Consider the following 14,318-nt stretch of genomic DNA (forward strand, 5'->3'; position numbering starts at 1 on the left):
TCTCCCCTCCAAGCCACACACCATCCTGACTTGGAATTGTATTACCACTGTAACTGGGTCAAAATCCTGGAACTCCCTCCTTAACAGCACTGTAGGTGTGCCTAACCACATGGACTGCAGTGGTTTAAGAAGCAGCTCACCACCACCTTTTCAAGGGCAATTAGGGATGGGAAATAAAGAAATGCTGAAGTCAGCTAGGCCCATATCTCATGGAAGAAATTTAAGGGCAGTACGGTGGCACAGGTTAGTACTGCTGCTTCATGGCGCCAAGGTCCCAGGTTCGATCCCGGCTCTGGGTCACTGTCAGTGTAGAGTTTGCCCATTCTCCCTGTGTTTGCATGGGTTTTGCCCCCACACCCAAAAATGTGCAGGGTAGGTGTAATGGCCACACTAAATTGTCCCTTAGTTGGAAAAAATTAATTGGGTACTCTAATTTTTTTTTAATTTTAAAAATGAAAAAAAAATTTAAAAGGGAAGATCTTTGCATCTTTGCTTGATGGCAGAGTAGACATATTGGAATCTTTGAAATATATGAGCTGATGATGAAGTTAACTTGGGCAATATGACCCTAAAAGAAGTTCAAATAAGTATTTGAAGCAGAATACACTTAGCAATATATATTAATGAACGTTAAATTATTTGCAAGGTTGCCAGTAGTAGGGATGGCAGGCAGTGATGGCTGTTTACCATAGACTTGATAAAGGGTACCGAGACAAAAATAAACAAAGTACTTGTGCTTTTCCACAACCTTCTTTTCTGAAAGCATTTATGATTAGTGATGGAATAGGATTATAAATCCCAGTTTTGGTACATACTTTCCTTTACACGTGTGAAACGTTTTGTGGAGTGGGGGAGGCCCGGTGGTGGCGGGTGGCAATGGTGGAAAGAAGCTTCTTCTGAATCAGGCAGTTTCTGTGCAATTCCAGACTATAAGAATCTTTATTATTGTCACAAGTAGGCTTACATTAACACTGCAATGAAGTTACTGTGAAAAGCCCCTAGTCACCACATTCTGGCACTTGTTCGGATACAATGAAGAAGAATTCAGAATGTTCAATTCACCTAATAATCACCTCTTTCAGGACTTGTGGGAGGAAACCGGAGCATCCGGATGAAACTCACGCAGACACAGGGAGAAGATGCACACTCCACACAGACAGTGACCCAAGCGGGAATCAAACCTGGGACCCTGGTGCTGTGAAGCAGCATTGTTAACCACTGTGTTTCCCTTAAAGAGTGAGGGAGCTTTGTGTGCTTCCAGTAAGAGATACTGGTCTGAATTTGTTTACAGGGAAAACAGTTTTCTTTTTTTCTCTGTTAATTTTAAGAATTTCAAGTTCCAAAGTTCACTATGGACTTGCAGCTGCTGCTGAAAACCAAAGCAGTTTGTCAAAGATGCTCCCCAGGGGTAGGCATTGAGCGTTCAATGTTTATTAAATTATTTATGCTCTGGGATTACATTCAGGCAATGTGCCAACTCTCTCTTTTCTGCCCTGCCCCACTCTCACCAGGGTATGGGCAAGCAAGATGCCAACTTTCTCTTTTTTCATATTGGGGTATGGTCAGGCGAGTCACCCAACCAACTACTCCACAAATTCTCCTCTCAGCTTCCCAACACCTGGGATTTGGGAAGTGAAGCAGAGCACCAGCTGTCCTCACCTCCAAAAACATATTTAGAAGCAAAAGTGCCAACTGGCATTTTCACCATTAACTGTGCAACTGGGAGAGGCCTCTATAGTGGCAACAGGGTGAGGGAGGCAGGGGTGGGTTTGGCTTTGATGGAAGATTAAAAACGGAAGATAAGAAAAGCCAAACAAAGTCTCCTTGCTGGAGGAATAGGGGACGAGGAAGAATGGCATGAGACGGTATATAGTGTGGGAGTGGAATGGGATGGCACAGGAAATATGGAATGGGGACAGGAATGGCTTCGTAAGAAGGAATGGGATGGAAGTAATATAACAGGGATGAAAGTAATGGAATGAGTATGGCATGAGAGCATTGAGATGGGGATTTAAAATAATTATTGTTGCAATAAAGATGAAAATGTCACCAGAACAGTTTTGTAGGTAAGAAGTGAAGGGAAGCCCAACAACAAAGTTACCCTCTACATTATTAATGTGAGATGGTGGTTATGTCTCCTTCAATTAAAGGTAGAATGGAGTATTTTGGAGTGAGGGAGCAGATGGAAGGAGACTGGAGTGGATGGAAAGCTTGTGACAGCGGGACAGAAAGCACAGGAGGAAGAGGAATGCACAGGAGATGGGCATGGTGGTGGTGGTGTGTGTGTGTGTATGGGGGGGGGGGGGGGGGGTCTGTGTGGGGTTGATGTGGCTGATCAACAAAGACAGAAACTATTTCTAATCTTGCACCATCAATGCTCAAAATACTTCAGCTGGAGATTAATAACCCAGAGCTTTAACAAAATTCCAACAAGAATAAGCATTTTTTTTATGATCCTTGACTAGTCAAGCAGCAGGCCGACTTAGTCACAGAATTAAATCTCACGGACAATGCCTCGGCCTCACTGTTGCCATTCCTGGGTATGTCCTGTCTCACTGGCAAGTGTCATGTGAGAGTCCCTTTAAGAAAAGTGTGTTTTATCAAATGGCTGCAGTGATGTCATTGTGTGGGTGGAACTGGAACATGATTCTGCTCGTTACTTTCGTTTTGAGCTGGAAGCTCTTTTTGGCTTTGTGTTTTAGTTTCGCTTTCAGTTGGAGAGCTGCATTCAAACCAAGCAGACGTATACTGGCCTCTTTCTGTATGTTAAACAAGGTGTTTAGATACTTGATGATTTCAAAGTAATACCTGTTTCTGTAAGGAATGCAAACGTTTTGTCATTGTTAAAAATAGTTTTTTGACTTATGGATGATGTTAGGAAAGTTACTAAGGGTTACTATCGAATACTGTATCTTTTTGGGGGGTTATCAGTGTTGGTAGTTGATATGATGTTTACTGTGTGTTCATAAAATGTTAACTGGATTCATAGCATAAACATTGCTTTAGTTTTAAAGTACTTTTAGTTCGCTGTTGCATCACACCTGTAAAGTGGGCCCATGTGCTCCCCATAACCAAAATCTATTAAAAGTTATGGGTCAAGTGAACTCCATGATATACTTCGGTGTTCTCTAAACCCTGGCCTATAATAAATTGGGGCCTCATGGGATAAAAGTCTATCTTTCGTGATTGGGTTGGCTTAGTGAACTTAAAGGCAATGAGGGGTGAGCATATTTGTGTTTGCTTTTCAGATGTGGTATTCTAGTTTAAGTAGGGAGTGTTGTGGACAATGTCTCTTTCAGAGGCTCGGGGGTTTTTGGGGGTGGAGAAGGATACAAGCTGTACCTTACAAACAGAGACTAAAAAAAGGCTTTTAGATTTGGCAAGAACATTGCAGTTAGCATTACCTGATAGCACATGAAAAGTGGTACTTACGGCGGTAGCTGAGCATTTAAAATTGCCTGAGATACAGTGTGACTCATTAGAAATGGCAAAAATTCAGTTACAGATTAAACAACTGGAATATGAAGAAGAATTAAAGCAGCTTGAATACGAATTGAGGGTAAAAGAAAGAATAGCCCTAGCAGAATAAGAAAAAGAGAGATGAAAAAGAAAAAGAGAGAGATGGAAAAGAAAAAGAGAGGAAAGGGAAAAAAAGAGAGTTTGAACTTCAGAAAATGGTCATGAAACATGACAGTCAGTTAAAATTGGCAGGTGTAAAAGAAACGTACAGTTTGAGGGGAGTGATGAGGATAAAGAGAAAGATCGCCATAGTCGAAGGCTTGGTTGGGATCTATTTAAATATGTCCAAGCATTGGCAAAGTTTGATAAGAAGGAGGTAGAAGCCTTTTTCATTTCATTTGAGAAGATAGCTAAACAAATCAAATGACAACAGGACATGTGGGTATTACTGATTCAAACAACGCTAGTGAAGTGTTTGCACAACTAGCAGAGGAGATATCTGGGATGTACGAGGAGGTGAAAAAATCTATCTTAGCTGCATATGAACTAGTGCCTGAAGCCTACAGACAAAGGGTTAGAAATTTAATGAAAGAAGCTGGTCAAACATACATGGAGTTTTAAAGGATCAAACAGAGTAATCTTTATATGTGGATAAGGGCTTTGAAAATAGACCAAACGTATGAAGCTCTCAGAGAAATTATACTTTTGGAGGAGTTTAAAGATTCAATTCCAGATGTAGTGAGAACTCATGTGGAAGAGCAGAGGGTGAAAACTGTGAGGTTAGCAGCAGAAATGGCAGATGATTATGAATTAGTTCATAAATCAAAGCTTGGTTTCTGACATCAGTTTCAGCCTGTGAGGGATAGAAATTTGGGACATGAGAAATACTCAATTGGTAAAGGTAAAGGTGATCTGATGGGAGATATAAGGAGAGTGTACCTCAGATTAAAAAAGATATCCAGGAGGGTGGAAGAGAAATGAAAAGTTAAAAAACTTTTCACTGTAATAAACTAGGGCATGTAAAGTCACAGTGTTGGTGGTTGAAGAAAAGCACTGAGAAGGCTGATGTGGTAAAACAAGATAAGACAGTGGGTTTGTTAAAGTTCTAAAGGAAAGCCCAAGTGAAGCGAAGGAGGTGCAAAAGATTACACAGCCTGATAAAGAGGGGATTGATAAGAAGGTGCCAGATCTCTTTAAAGAATGTACTTGTGTGGGTAAAGTTTACTCATGTGTATCAGGAGGAGTAGGTAAGAAGTCACAATTTAAGAGATATGGGAGCTAGTCAATCTTTGATGGTAAGAGATGAGGGGTTATGTAGTTTGGGAAGAATACCGCCAGAAAAGGTGGTAATATGTGGAATTCAGAGTGAGAAAAGTAGTGTTCCATTATATAAGGTAAGGTTGGAAAGTCCAGTGAAGAGTGGTGAAGTGGTAGTAGAAGAAATAGAGAAATTATCTTGTCCAGGAATACAGTTTATCTTGGGTAATGATATAGCTGGATCGCAGGTGGGAGCAATGCCTACTGTGGTTGATAAACCAGTGGAAAATCAAAGAAGTTATGGATAGTTTAGGAATAAAACTATTTAAATCAACTACGTACTATGCAGAATCGCAGGGAGCGTTAGAAAGGTGGCATCAGACATTAAAGACAATGTTGAGGGCTTATTGTCAAGATTATCCAGAGGATTGGGATAAAGGAATTTCATTCGTACTGTTTGCAATTGGGATTGCACCTAATGAGTCAACCAAATTCAGTCCTTTTGAACTATTTTTTGCTCATGAGATAGATGACCACTTAAATTGATTAAGGAAAAATTGGTGAGCAAGCAGTCGGAACTTACATCATTGGATTACCTGTCAAATTTTAGGGAACGATTAAATAGAGCAGGGGAATTGGCTAGACAACATTTAAAGGTTGCACAACATGTGATGAAACGGGTAGTGGATAAGAAATCAAAAGTTTGTAGTTTTGCCATTGGAGATAAAGTTTTAGTAGTGTTACCAGTGGTAGGTGAACCTTTAAAAGCAAGGTTTAGTGGACCTTATCAGATTGAAAGGAAATGAAATGAGGTGAATTATGTGGTAAGAACGCCAGATAGAAGGAAAACTCACCGAATGTGTCATGTGAATATGTTTAAAAGGTACTTTGAAATGGAAGGAGCAAACGGAGGAGGTTTTAAAGATTCTAACTCAAAGTGAAGAACCGAATCCACATGAGTTTGAATTTGACATCCCTCAAATTAAATTGGAAAAAGAGGATGTTCTTAAAAATTGGGATAAATTGTTGAGTTATCTTCCAGAGGAAAAACAAACTGACCTGAAAGAGTTATTGATATCACATGGGCAAGTTTATGGCAATAAGTTGGGAAGTACTAAAATGGCTATACATGATATAGATGTGTGAAATGCTGTTCTTTGAATCCGTATCGACTTAACCTATGCCAATTTTGAAGGGTTAACAAGGAAATTGAAAGTGTGCTTAAAAATGGCATAATTGAAGTGAGTTGCAGCCAATGGAGCTCACCCACAGTGATGGAACCGAAACCAGACGGTACCCAACGGTTGTGTGTGGACTATAGAACGGTTAATGCAGTTACAAGAACGAACTTGTTTCCTATCCCACGTTTGGAGGATTGCATTGAGAAGGTGGCACAATCAGCTTCTATTTCCAAACTGGATTTACTTAAAAGGATACTGGCAGGTACCTTTATTCGAAAGGGCGAAGGAGATTTCAGCTTTTGTGACTCCAGATGGTATATACCAATTCAAAGTTATGCCATTTGGCATGACAAACACCCCAGCCACATTTCAACGGTTAACTAACAAAGTCGTTTCAGGATTACCCAATTGTGCGGTATACATCGACGATCTGGTAATCTTTAGTCAGACATGGAAAGAACATTTGAAGCATCTGATGGAGTTATTCAATCGACTTCAGGAGGCAGGTTTGGTGGTATACCTAGCCAAAAGTGAATTTGGAAAAGCCCAAGTCACTTTCCTTGACCATGCAATCGGACGGGGCCGAATGGTCGAATTTAGAGTACTGTATCTTTTTGGGGGGTTATCAGTGTTGGTAGTTGATAAGATGTTTACTGTGTGTTTATAAAATGTTAACTGGATTCATCGAATAAACATTGTTTTTGTTTAAAAATACTTTTAGGTCTCTGTTGCATCACAGCTGTAAAGTGGGCCCTTGTGCTCCCCGTTACCAAAATGTACTTAACGTTGTGGGTCAGGTGAACTCCATGACATACTCTGGTGTTCTTTAAACCCTGGCCCATAATACAAGACAGATGCAGCAGAGGTGGCAGCACAATGGTATGCAATTGGGAGGGAGCTTCCCTGGGAGTCCTCAACATCGACTCTGGTCTCATGGCTTCAGGTTAAACATGGGCAAGGAAACCTTCTGCTGATTACCACTGACAAATCAGTACTCCTCATGTTGAAAACCAAAGAACAAAGAAAAACTACAGCACAGGAACAGGCCCTTCAGCCCTCCAAGCCTGCACCGATCCAGATCCTCTATCTAAAACTGTCGCCTATTTTCGAAGGAGCTGCATCCCTCTGCTCCCTGCCCACTCATCTAGATACATCTTAAATTACGCTATCGTGCCCACCTCCACCGGCAATGCGTTCCAGACACCCACCACCCTCTGCGTAGAGAACTTTCCACGCACATCTCCCTTAAATTTTTCCCCTCGCACCTTGAGCTCGTGACCCCTGGTTATTGAGTCCCCCACTCTGGGGAAAAAGTATCTTGCTATCCACCCTGTCTATACCTCTCATGATTTTGTAGACCTCAATGAGGTCCCCCCTCAACCTCCATCTTTCTAATGAAAATAATCCTAATCTACTCAACCTCTCTTCATAGCTAGCACCCTCCTTACCAGGCAACATCCTGGGGAACCTCCTCTGCACCTTTTCCAAAGCATCCACATCCTTTTGGTAATGTGGCAACCAGAACTATAGGCAGTATTCCAAATGTGGCCAAACCAAAATCTTATACATCTGTAACATGACCTGCCAACTCTTGTACTCAATACCCCTTCCGATGAAGGAAAGCAAGCCGTATGCCTTCTTGACCACTCTATCGACCTGCGCAGCCACCTTCAGGGTACAATGGACCTGAACACCCAGATCTCTCTGTACATCAATTTTCCTCAGGGCTTTTTAATTTACCGTATAGTTCGCTCTTGAATTGGATCTTCCAAAATGCATCACCTCGCATTTGCCCAGATTGAATTCCATCTGCCATTTCTCCACCCAACTCTCCAATCTATCTATATTCTGCTGTATTCTCTGACAGTCCCCTTCACTATCTGCTACTCCACCAATCTTAGTGTCATCTGCAAACTTGTTAATCAGACCACATTATACCTTCCTCCAAAAAGGTGAATTGCAGAGGTGAGTCGAGATTAACTGCCCTTGGTGTCAAGGCAGCATTTGATTTAAGTACAGCATCATAGAATCCTTACGGTGCAGAAAGAGGACATTCGGCCCATCGAGTCTGCACCGACCCTTCGAATGTACACTGTGCCCATTTATGTGTGCCTACCTTGCCCTATCCCCATAATCCCACAACCTAACCTGCACATCCCTGGACATTAAGGAGCAATTGACCACAGTCAATCCATGCAACCAGCACATGTTTGGACCGTGGGAGGAAGCCGGAGCACCCGGAGGAATCCTACACAGACGCAGGGAAAGACTGGAATTGAACTCGGGTCCCTGGCACTGTGAGGCAGCAGTACTAACCACTGTGCCACCCCAAAATCTTTCTTCCCTGACCGGTAATCGAACCTGGGCCGATGGGGTGGAAGCATCGCACCCTAACCACTAGGCCACGAGGGAAAGGAGCACTCGCAAAACTGGAGACAATGGGAATCTGGGAAAACTCTCCACTGGTTGGAATCATATCTGGCACAAAGGAAGATGGTTGTGGTGGTTGGAGGTCAATCATCACAGCTCCAGGGCACGACTGCAGGGGTTCCTCAGGGTAGTGTCAAAGGCCCAACCATCTCCAGCTGCTTCATCAATGACCTCTGACCTCCCTTCCATCATAAGGAACAAAGTAAGGATGTTTGCAGATGACTGCACAATATTCAGCACCATTTGCGACTCCTCAGATAATGAAGCAGTCCATATCCAAATGCAGCAAGGGCTGGAGAATATCCAGGCTTGGGCTGACAAGTGGCAAGTCACATTCACACCACACAAATGCCAGGCAATGAACATCTTCCACAAGAGAGGATCAAACCATCGCACCTTGACATTCAATGGCATTACCATCACTGTATCCCCCACAATCAATATCCTGTGGAATACCATTGATCAGAAACTGAACTGGACTTGCCATATTAATACTGTAGCTACCAGAGCAGGTCAAAGGCTAGGAATCCTACGGCGAATAAGTCACCTCCTGACCCCACCCCAAAGTACCCAAATGGTATAGTCACAGGTGTAATGGAATACTCTCCACTTGGCTGATAAATGCAGCTCCAACAACACTCAAGAAGCTCAACACCATCCAGGAAAAAACAGCCAATTTGATTGCTCCCCCTTCCACAAACATTCAAACCCTCCACCACCGACAAACAGTGGCAACCATGTGTACCATCCACAAGATGCACTACAGGAACTCACCAAGGTTCCTTAGGCAGGACCTTCCAAAACCCACAATCACTACAGGACATAAGCAGCTGATCCCTGGGAACCCCACTACCTGGAGGTTCCACTCCAAGTCACTCAACACCACGACTTAGAAATATATCGCCATTCCTTCACTGTTGCTGGATCAGAATCCTAGAACTCCCTCCCTGAGGTGTACTTACGCCTCAGGGACTGCCGTGGTTCAAGGAGGCAAGTCACCACCACCTTCTGAAGGGCAACTAGGGATGGGCAATAAATACTGGCCTAAACAGCGATGCCCACATCCCATAAATGAATTTTAAGAAAAGATTTGCTTACATAAGAAACATTTACTATGTCTATATGGACATTTTCAAATGTCTATAGTATTAAAGTACAGAACATTTTAGTGTATCTGTATTACAGATGCAATGGGGACCTGATAAATATCATTTATTAGAATTAATTCTCATGAAACAATCTTATCCAGCACCCCAAAATCTAGAATTTATATTTGAATTCCCACCTGAAATTGTAAATTACGAATTTCTGTCCCACTATTTCTGTCAGGGAAGGACACAAGTGAAATGTGGAACTTGTTCAAGGAACAGGTACTGCGTGTCTTTGATATGTATGTCCCTGTCAGGCAGGGAAGAGATGGTCGAGTGAGGGAACCATGGTTGACAAGAGAGGTTGAATGTCTTGTTAAGAGAAAGAAGGAGACTTATGTAAGGCTGAAGAAACAAGGTTCAGACAGGGCGCTGGAGGGAGACAAGATAGCCAGGAGGGAACTGAAGAAAGGGATTAGGAGAGCTAAGAGAGGGCATGAAAAATCTTTGGCGGGTAGGATCAAGGAAAACCCCAAGGCCTTTTACACATATGTGAGAAATATGAGAATGACTAGAGCGAGGGTAGGTCCGATTAAGGACAGTAGCGGGAGATTGTGTATTGAGTCTGAAGAGATAGGAGAGGTCTTGAACAAGTATTTTTCTTCAGTATTTACAAACGAGAGGGGCCATATTGTTGGAGAGGACAGCGTGAAGCAGACTGATAAGCTTGAGGAGATACTTGTCAGGAAGGAAGATGTGTTGCGCGTTTTGAAAAACTTGAGGATAGACAAGTCCCCCGGGCCTAACGGGATATATCCAAGGATTCTATGGGAAGCAAGAAATGAAATTGCAGAGCCGTTGGCAATGATCTTTTCGTCCTCGCTATCAACAGGGGTGGTACCAGAGGATTGGAGAGTGGCGAATGTCGTGCCCCTGTTCAAAAAAGGGAATAGGGATAACCCTGGGAATTACAGGCCAGTTAGTCTTACTTCGGTGGTAGGCAAAGTAATGGAAAGGGTACTGAGGGATAGGATTTCTGAGCATCTGGAAAGGCATTGCTTGATTAGGGATAGTCAGCACGGATTTGTGAGGGGTAGGTCTTGCCTTACAAGTCTTATTGACTTCTTTGAGGAGGTGACCCAGCATGTGGATGAAGGTAAAGCAGTGGATATAGTGTACATGGATTTTAGAAAGGCATTTGATAAGGTTCCCCATGGTAGGCTTATGCAGAAAGTAAGGAGGCATGGGATAGTGGGAAATTTGGCCAGTTGGATAACAAACTGGCTAACCGATAGAAGACAGAGAGTGGTGGTGGATGGCAAATATTCAGCCTGGAGCCCAGTTATCAGTGGCATACCGCAGGGATCAGTTCTGGGTCCTCTGCTGTTTGTGATTTTCATTAACGACTTGGATGAGGGAGTTGAAGGGTGGGTCAGTAAATTTGCAGATGATACGAAGATTGGTGGAGTTGTGGATAGTGAGGAGGGCTGTTGTCGGCTTCAAAGAGACATAGATAGAATGCAGAGCTGGGCTGAGAAGTGGCAGATGGAGTTTAACCCTGACAAGTGTGAGGTTGTCCATTTTGGAAGGACAAATATGAATGCGGAATACAGGGTTAACGGTAGGGTTCTTGGCAATGTGGAGGAGCAGAGAGATCTTGGGGTCTATGTTCATAGATCTTTGAAAGTTACCACTCAAGTGGATAGAGCTGTGAAGAAGGCCTATGGTGTGCTAGCGTTCATTAGCAGAGGGATTGAATTTAAGAGCCGTGAGGTGATGATGCAGCTGTACAAAACCTTGGTCAGGCCACATTTGGAGTACTGTGTGCAGTTCTGGTCACCTCATTGTAGGAAGGATGTGGAAGCTTTGGAAAAGGTGCAAAGGAGATTTACTAGGATGTTGCCTGGAATGGAGAGTAGGTCATACGAGGAAAGGTTGAGGGTGCTAGGCCTTTTCTCATTAGAACGGAGAAGGATGAGGGGCGACTTGATAGAGGTTTATAAGATGATTAGGGGAATAGATAGAGTAGACAGTCAGAGACTTTTTCCCCGGGTGGAACACACCATTACAAGGGGACATAAATTTAAGATAAATGGTGTAAGATATAGAGGGGATGTCAGAGGTAGGTTCTTTACCCAGAGAGTAGTGGGGGCATGGAATGCACTGCCTGTGGAAGTAGTTGAGTCGGAAAAGTTAGGGACCTTCAAGCGGCTATTGGCTAGGTACATGGATTAGGGTAGAATAATGGAGTGTAGGTTAACTTCTTAAGGGCAGCACGGTAGCATTGTGGATAGCACAATTGCTTCACATCTCCAGGGTCCCAGGTTCGATTTCGACTTGGGTCGCTGTCTGTGTGGAGTCTGCACATCCTCCCCGTGACTGCGTGGGTTTCCTCCGGGTACTCTGGTTTCCTCGCACAGTCCAAAGATGTGCAGGTTGGGTGGATTGGCCATGAAAAATTGTCCAAAATTCTATGATTAACCTGGGACAAAAGTTCGGCGCAACATCGTGGGCCGAAGGGCCTGTTCTGTGCTGTATTTCTCTATCTATCTCTATTGCTTAAATTATATAAATTATTTAAGAATATAATTATTGCAGCAATAAACTAACTGCATTCTTTAAAGTATCTGATTCTATTGTAACTAACACTAAGAAGGCTTTTTAATAGTCAAAAGGAAGAGGTTGATTTATTCCACTCATGTTGCTGGATTCATATCAATTCAGTGAACATGAGCTCTAACCATTGCTATTTGCATTCCTATACATGACAAAGGGACTTTGTTGCAAGAACATAGTTGCAATTTTAAGCACATACTCTCCGCAGTAATAAAATGCAGAACAGCATGATGCATCACAAAAAAGCTATTTTAATCAAATAACACGGTTACCACCCATCTGGCAGTAAGAATTTGAGATAAGAAATTTGCCTCGTCAACAAACGTCAAATCTGAAAGTTACATTAGTAATATGTGCACCCTTCTTCAGCACTTGCAGATAAATACAAAACAGTCATCTTGATTTTGTAGTGTGTGTGGTGAAGAAATATCGCTTGCGATTTATTACACTTGTGTTCATTACACTTACCCACAGATTAGTGGTTTTTCACGGGGAGTTCTGGTTATTAAAAATGAAAAATAGCACAGCGCTCTCAACTGAAATCTGGGACCTGTGAGAACAGGGCAAGCAATGGCATATCACCTTAACCAGTCAGATTGAAGAATTCTTATTGCGGCACATCATCTAAGCCAGGAAGTGTAAGTTCAAATGCTTAATTCAATACAAAATTATGCACAGAAAATAAAGTAGAGGGGGAAAGAAAGACAGGATTGAGAAAGATAACTAAGGACGCAAAAGTTAACAATAATATTTAATTTAAATTTTTCAAAACCTTCAGCAATTAAAATCTGAAAGACTGAGATTCAACTTGCAAAGTTACTTATCAATGCCAGAGGCCGTTTGGCAGTAATCAATACTTATCACACTGTTAGCCTGTATGCAATTTACAGCATTTGTTGAAATAATGAAATTACTTCATTAAGTTTATTTTTACCTGGACCTTGCGATTTGACTATTGATGCACTAGATGCTCTTCGTGGTTTCTCCCCTGTCCGTTGCTTTTTGTAGGTTGGCGATGATCTTAAATATGCGCGATCAGCAACTTGGTGGTTGGACCAATTTGCTTCTGTACCCTGTGGTTCACTTTGGGGCAATTCTGGTCTGTATGACGAATGAGGTCTCCCATCATCTAGTATTGGGTTCCGGGAAGATGCAAGGAAACAAAAGAATTCTATTTTACAGAATTTTCCAAAGTGCATCCAAAACAACAATTCTGATTTTATTTTTTGTTTATAAATTCATTTTTTTCCAATTAAGGGGCAATTTTAGTGTGGCCAATCCATCTACCCTGCACATTTTTGGGTTGCGGGGGCGAAAACCACGCAAACACGGGGATAATGTGCAAACTCCTCACAGACAGTGACTCAGAGCCGGGATCAAACCTGGGACCCTCGGCGCCATGAGGCAGCAGTGCTAACCACTGCGCCGCCAGGTTGCCCAATTCTGAGTTTATAACCAATATACGCCTTTATATAAAAGCATCCCCAATGTATTCTTTGTAGTATGCATGCCCAATTGCTTTTTTCACCACTTTATTCTTGCCACACGCACTTAGGACAGTATTCTCCAAAATCAGGATTGGACAGTCGGTTGCAGTATCGACAACACTGTTCCTGGTTCAATTACCAAAGGATGTAGAAAATAACACATGCTAATAATGGCCCTTCTTACTCTTGGCACCTCAAATTCACTAAGTACTGCATACCTAACTTTCACTAAGGGACAAGGTGGAGATAGGTATGCGAGAGACTGGAGGAGAAAGAAAATCAATAAACTTTATTGAAAGACTATTCCACCACATGTTGAATCTCTACTCAATATGCATTTTGGGCAAGTGTTTATACTAACCAACCATATATCTGATGACTATAAACAGATTGGAGTTATTGTTGCAAACTCATATGGACTCATTGTAACGCAAGTATTTTTGAATATCTGACTCATCTTTAATCTTTTTGGATCACCTTTTTGTATCAAACCAGTAAATAGAAATTAACCTGTACGAGTGTTATGCACCTTATAACCTAAAAAAAGTCAAGTTTACAAAACAGTTTGGTGGAAGAGGCATTTTTCCCTTAATCCAATGAGTAAAATGTGACACTAGCATAACAGTAACTACAGCTATGCTAACAAATTGTCAATGGGGCCTGGTTTAGCACACTGGACTAAATCGCTGGCTTTTAAAGCAGACCAAGGCAGGCCAGCAGCACGGTTCAATTCCCGTACCAGCCGCCCCGAACAGGCGCCTGAATGTGGCGACTAGGGGCTTTTCACAGCAACTTCATTG

The 14,318-nt window shown here is 42.3% G+C and overlaps 1 protein-coding gene across 8 annotated transcripts in view; it reads right to left on the reverse strand.

Moving 5' to 3' along the window:
* The window catches only part of pikfyve (phosphoinositide kinase, FYVE finger containing), a 206,985-nt gene that overhangs the window by 167,836 nt on the left and 24,831 nt on the right, over positions 1-14,318 (reverse strand). For all 8 annotated transcript variants that reach the window (XM_038788673.1, XM_038788682.1, XM_038788662.1 and 5 more), the window contains exon 3: positions 12,966-13,160. In XM_038788673.1, coding sequence (XP_038644601.1) covers positions 12,966-13,160 — 195 coding nt within the window. The remainder of the gene's footprint in view (positions 1-12,965; positions 13,161-14,318) is intronic.

The sequence above is a fragment of the Scyliorhinus canicula genome, chromosome 2 (genome assembly GCF_902713615.1).
Source record: "Scyliorhinus canicula chromosome 2, sScyCan1.1, whole genome shotgun sequence".
Lineage (NCBI taxonomy): Eukaryota > Metazoa > Chordata > Chondrichthyes > Carcharhiniformes > Scyliorhinidae > Scyliorhinus > Scyliorhinus canicula.